Here is a 6,473-nt window from a genome sequence, read left to right as displayed (position 1 = left end):
TTTTTTTTTTTTTTTTAATACATACAAAAAAAGTATCTGCATAGTTTTTCTGTTGAAAAAAAAAAACAAAACAAAAAAACGCTATGGCCAGATCAACAGGATCTAGCAGAATAGAGTGAATAAATCACAGCATGGCATCCTAATGGGTGCATTGACCCATGCTGTCCAGCAGGTGTCAGCAGAGTAGCTTGAAGTGAGGCAGGCCCGCCCCTATTCACGCGCCCCCTACCAACACCCCGCCCCCTGGCTTCTATGGCAACCGGATTGTTTAATGGCAGAGGGAGAGCGAGTCCTTACCGGAGAACACGGGTCCTGGGGAGCAGCAGCCGAAACCCGGGGGTCTGCAGAGGTGAGCGCCCCCCAGCTGTGTGCAGGAGAAACTGAGGCTTCATATGACACACACCTACTTTATTATAAGAATCTAAGGCATTTATATTTTACTTTAGTTTATTTTCATATATATTAATACTGTATTATATAAACATTATGTTGTGTTGTATAACTATATCGCATATATATTAGCTTGTGTCCCCTATACAAGCAGCTGGGTCACTAGGTGATGTACCAGTATACCTAGTTTATGGGCTAATTCAGTGGTCTCCAAACTAAGCCTCTCCAGATGTTGCAAAACTACAACTCCCAGCATGCCCGGACAGCCGTTGGCTGTCCGGGCATGCTGGAAGTTGTAGTTTTGCAACCTCTGGTTTGTGTCCCTTATACAAGCAGCTGGATTACTAATGATGTACCATATACCTAGTTGGGCTAATTCAGTGGTCTCCACACTGTGGCCCTCCAGAAGTTGCAAAACTATAACTCCCAGCATGTCCGGGCATGCTGGGAGTTGTAGTTTTGCAACCTCTGGTTTGTTTCCCTTTATAAGCAGTTGGATCACTAGGTGATGAACCAAATACCTAGTTTATGGTCTAATTCAGTGTTCTCCGCACTGTGGCCCTCTAGATGTTTGAAAACTACAATTCCAAGCATCCGTTCCAAGCATCCGTCCGGGCATGCTGGGAGTTGTAGTTTTGCAACCTCTGGTTTGTGTACCCTATACAAGCAGCTGGATCACTAGATGATGAACCAAATACCTAGTTTATGGTCTTATTCAGTGGTCTCCGAACTGTGGTCCTCCAGATGTTGCAATACTACAACTCCTAGCATGCCTGGGCAGCTAAGTTCTGTGCGGGCATGCTGGGAGTTGTAGTTTTGTAAAATCTGGTTTGCCTCCCTTTATCAACAGTTGGATCACTAGGTGAAGTACTGTATACCTAGTTTATGATCTACAGTGATCCCGCAACATACGATGGTAATTCGTTCCAAATGAACCATCGTTACTTGAATCCATTGTATGTTGAGGGATCCGTGCAATGTAAAGTATAGGAAGTTATACTCACCTGTCCCCGCTGCTCCGGACCGTCAACGCTGCCCTGGATCGTCGCTCTCCATCGCCGTCATCACGTCCCCGGGGTGTCCCTGCCGCTCTGGACCATCAACGCTGCCCTGGATTGTCACTCTCCATCACCGTCTTCACGTCCCCGGGGTGTCCCCGCTGCTCCGGACTGCCACCGCTGCCCTGGATCGTCACTCTCCATTGCCGTCATCACGTCCCCGCTGCTCTGGACCTTTACCGCTTCCCTGGATCATCACTCTCCATTGCCGTCATCACGTCTCCGGGGTGTCCCCGCTGCTCCGGACCGTCACCGCTGCCCTGGATCGTCACTCTCCATCGCCGTCATGACGTCCCCGGGGTGTCCCCGCTGCTCTGGACCTTTACCGCTTCCCTGGATCATCACTCTCCATTGCCGTCATCACGTCTCCGGGGTGTCCCCGCTGCTCCGGACTGCCACCGCTGCCCTGGATCGTCACTCTCCATCGCCGTCATCACGTCCCCGGGGTGTCCCCGCTGCTCTGGACATTTACCGCTTCCCTGGATCATCACTCTCCATTGCCGTCATCACGTCTCCGGGGTGTCCCCGCTGCTCCGGACCGTCACCGCTGCCCTGAATCGTTGCTCTCCATCACCATCATCACGTCGCTGTGCACACCACTCCTATTGGATGACGGGACAGCGTGTGCAGCGACGTGATGACGACGAAGGAAAGCGACAGCGATGCAGCGGAGCATGAAGAGGACGGTCCGGAACATCGAGGACATCGAGTGACACTCACCGGAGCACACTGGGCACATTAAGCTGAAGCAGTCTGTGCCGCCAGATAGCCGTTTACGTGTTAGGTGTTATGCTGCCTTCAACATACAATGGCCTCTGAGAGGCCATCATATGTTGAAATGATCGTATGTCGGAGCCATCGCAGGCCGGGGGATCACTGTAATTCAGTGATCTCCAAAGTGTCCAGGCATGCTGGGAGTTGTAGTTTTGCATCATCTGGAGGGCCACAGTTTGGAGACCACTGCAATTGATTGTGATTCTTCATGGTATACGGGACGTTACTGTAGCTGGTGATGCAACAGGTCATGTGACACATGGGCGCAATTTTACAGATAGACACTGACTCCACAGAACTCTAATTCAAGAGCAATATGCCACATGCCTTACTGTACTTACTGTACTTACTGAAGGAAATGAATTAAAAAAAAAGTGTAAGACGTGTATTGTAAAAAAGGAGCAATTTAAAAAATGAGGAATCTGCTTCTTTGAAACCTATTTATTCACTGTAGTGAATTTCTGTGAACAGGTTTTAATCTTGCAGATTTTGGCACCCCAGCTCCAAATATGCACACAATAGAAGTATATGTTCTAAAAATTGTGGCACGGGCACCCCACTTTTCATATGGCAAAAATTAGAAGTTGGGCGTCAGACAAAGGACGTTTTTTTAATGTTAGATTCGTATACAGTATACGTATATAGTGTTAGCATTAACAAATATGCGCCAATAACCGCGCAATATGTTTGTTTATGCCGCGTCCACTTTTTAGGAACAAGTCGAGTTTGTCAGGAAAAGGATATTTGACTGATGAAAACTTTGCAATTATATGGTGGAAATTCACTCATCAGTTTCCATTCACTTTTTATTTATTCCGCCCACTGTATATCCGTCTGGTGAGTATATGGTCCAGAACACCTCTGTGTCTGTCCCTAATGGCCCTTTTGCATAGGAAATTAAAGGGGGTTTTCCCAGATTAAAAGTATCCCTTACCACAGGATTGGAGACAATTAGCCAAACACTTGGGGCCCAACTGCTGGACCCCCACAATCAGGATAATAGGGTCCGAGAACTAAACTCAGCTATATTCAGTGATCCCATAGAGAGTGGAGTATTGTTTTATTTATTTTTATAAAGCCCTTGGTTCTAGGGCGCTGTTCACATATGATAAGGGTTAAAGGGGTTATCCAGGAAAAACCTTTTTTTAAATATCAACTGGCTCCAGAAAAGTTAAACAAATTTGTAAATTACTTCTATTAAAAAATCTTAATCCTTTCAGTACTTATGAGCTTCTGAAGTTAAGGTTGTTCTTTTCTGTCTAAGTAATCTCTGATGACACCTGTCTCGGGAAATGCCCAGTTTAGAAGAAAATCCCCATAGCAAACCTCTTAAAGCAAAAGAAAGAGGAAGAGCACTCAATGAGCAATATCACCTTATATAAACAGCGGGGCGATCCTAGGCGACCTATGTCAATGTCTCCTGCGGGGTGCATATATGAAAGTGTAAAGTATCCAGTATAAACAAAAAGAGGGGCACGTACGTGCACTCACCGCAATGCAGAGATGGTCGGGTCTGGAGGTCCAGTAACGGGATGCCGGTTCACGGCACAAGCGCTGGTGTGTGGTGCTCGGAGTCTACGCCGGCAGTTTGGCACCTAAGTGTGTGCTTCTTCTGGCCTCAGGCTGGAAGAAGCACGCACTTACGTGCGAAACTGCCGGCGTAGCCTCCGAGCGCCACACACCAGCGCCTGTGCCATGACCTGGCATCCTATTACCGAACCTCCAGACCCAACCATCTCTGCATTGCGATGAGTGCACATACATGCCCCTCTTTTTGTTTAGATTAGTAAATTACTTCTATTTAAAATCTTAATCCTTCCAGTAGTTATCAGCTGCTGAAGTTGAGTTGTTCTTTTCTTTTTGACAACAGTGCTCTCTGCTGACACCTTTGCTTGTCTGTCTGAAGCATTAGAGGTTTGCTACGGGGATTTGCTACTACTCTGGACAGTTCCTGAGACAGACAGAGGTGTCAGCAGAGAGCACTGTTGTCAGAAAGAAAAGAACAACTCAACTTCAGCAGTTTATAACTACTGGCAGGATTAGGATTTTTATAGAAGTAATTTACAAATCTGTTTAACTTTCTGGAGCCAGTTGATATATATATAAAAAAAAGTTTTTTCCTGGAATACCCCTTTAATTTCTTAGAAGAAGCTCTACATTTCATTTCCCAGCACTCTTATGGCTTTAAAGGGGTACTCCGCCCCTGGCATCTTATCCCCTATCCAAAGGATAGGGGATAAGATGTTAGATCGCCGCGGACCCGCTGCTGGGGACCCCGGGGATCGCTGCTGCGGCACCCCGCCATCATTACTGCACAGAGCGAGTTCGCTCTGTGCGTAATGACGGGTGATACAGGGGCCGGAGCAGCGTGACGTCATGGCTCCACCCCTCATGACATCACGGCCCGTCCCCTTAATGCAAGTCTATGGCAGGGGGCATGACGACCGCCACGCCCCCTCCCATAGACTTGTATTGACGGGGGCGGGCCGTGATGTCATGAGGGGCGGAGCCGCGACGTAACGATGCTCCGGCCCCTGTATTGCCCATCATTACGTGCAGAGCGATCTCGCTCTGCGCAGTAATGATAGCGGGGTGGTGCAGCAGCGATCCCCGGGGTCCCCATCCTTTGGATAGGGGATAAGATGTCTAGGGGCGGAGTACCCCTTTAATACTTGTATAGGCAAGAATGTTTGTACAAGCTATATACTAGGTTGTACCGTGGCATCTGCCTTCCTTCGGAGCCAAGATTACTTACTTGTGACCTCTGACAGCTGATGGTGCGGTGGGGAACTATATCTTATATATGGTGATTTTGTTCGGGGATCTATTCTTTCTGGCTGGAGATCATTAAGATCATCCGACAGATCACGAACATCCAAATCCACTTTACCCCAGAGTTGGTTCTCCTTGGAGGTCCCTCATTATCCTCCTGTTTAGTGATGCACCTCCTGTCGGGGCTTGACTATATGTTGTATGGAGGAACTTGTTCCCATGTATGGAGGAATTGTAGACAGGAGACACTTTAGGCTATTTCCAGCTACCTACCTTCCTACCTATTACCAGCTACCTTTAGTAATTTATCTCGGCTGCTGACATGCCCTTTACCAATCGTTTTCCTCCTCCTGTATTTTTATTGTTATTATGTGTGGTTATTTATTGTTTGTTAGATGTTTATTATTCATATATGTGAACTTCTTCTGCTTCTTATGGTATACAGCGATCCATTACGTCACTCAGTGCTCTTCTCGTATTGCTGTTCGCTACTCTGGTTTTTACATTGTACTTGTTTTTCTATTTTTGTACAATCATATGAAAAAATTATTTGTTCTTCATAAAAAAGGTTTTTGTACATTGTATGGTACAATAGGTGGTGCACACTGCCGTTATGTTCTGTCCAGAACGCGACAGAGCACAACTGACACCACCGGGTCCCAAAAGGTCCCATTGACTTGGATGGGGTCCGTCAGGGATCCAATATTTTAATGGAGTTGTGCGGTGTAAAAATTCTGGACATGCAGTATTTTTTTTCCCTCCTCAACATCTGTCGTTCCCATGGACTGCCCAACAGAGCACCGGTAAGGGGGGAATGAGCCTTTATCCAACAAAAAACAAGCTCACAAACAGCTATGGCAATCTAAAAATGTAAACAGAAACATTGTATCTGCTTTGACAGGAAGAGTCAATAGTGATATACAGTAATGGTTTGCAGCTGTATTGTTTTATTATCGCCATCAATATCTAATCTATGGGTGTTCTACACTTGGCACCCTGCCGGTCAGCTATTTGTTAGAGCTGTGGCACCTATAGATGCAGATGTCTCAGAACCACACAGCTTTATATTTAGTGGCTGTGTTGGGTTATTGCAGCTTACGCCCCATTAAAGACAATGAGATATGAGCTGCAGGAACCCAGCAAGGCCACTTCTCAATGTGCAGAACTCCCTTTCACTGTGTATGCTGATCGGCTGGGGTGCCAGGTAGATCCGCTGCCGATGGACCCTACAGTATGCTTCCGGCTATGCCTGCTTATAGTGGCATTCTGTACTCGCGCACATCGTGGCCGCTCTCCCTGCTGCCTGAGCTAGGCTGAGAGCAGCCACGATCTGTGCGACTATACTGGTAGGCACAGCTGGAGGCACAATGTAGGGTTGGCGGATCTGCAGCGTAAAATATGCTGCGGATCCATCTGTGTGAACCTACCCTTAATCTTATTTTCTGTTAATTGCTCTATCTCTTCTTCTTTCTCTGTTGC

At 47.0% G+C, this 6,473-nt stretch overlaps 1 protein-coding gene across 1 annotated transcript in view; it reads left to right on the top strand.

Annotated features, from left to right (window-relative positions):
* The first annotated feature begins 225 nt into the window (after positions 1-225).
* The window catches only part of DNAH12 (dynein axonemal heavy chain 12), a 152,173-nt gene continuing 145,925 nt past the window's right edge, over positions 226-6,473 (top strand). Inside the window, exon 1 of the mRNA XM_056524433.1 lies at positions 226-349. Within this exon, the coding sequence (XP_056380408.1) occupies positions 272-349 (78 nt within the window). The 5' untranslated portion in view covers positions 226-271. The remainder of the gene's footprint in view (positions 350-6,473) is intronic.

The sequence above is a fragment of the Hyla sarda genome, chromosome 6 (genome assembly GCF_029499605.1).
Source record: "Hyla sarda isolate aHylSar1 chromosome 6, aHylSar1.hap1, whole genome shotgun sequence".
Lineage (NCBI taxonomy): Eukaryota > Metazoa > Chordata > Amphibia > Anura > Hylidae > Hyla > Hyla sarda.
The sequence above is the reverse complement of the archived record's forward strand: the minus strand, read 5'-3'. Positions and strand labels throughout refer to the sequence as shown.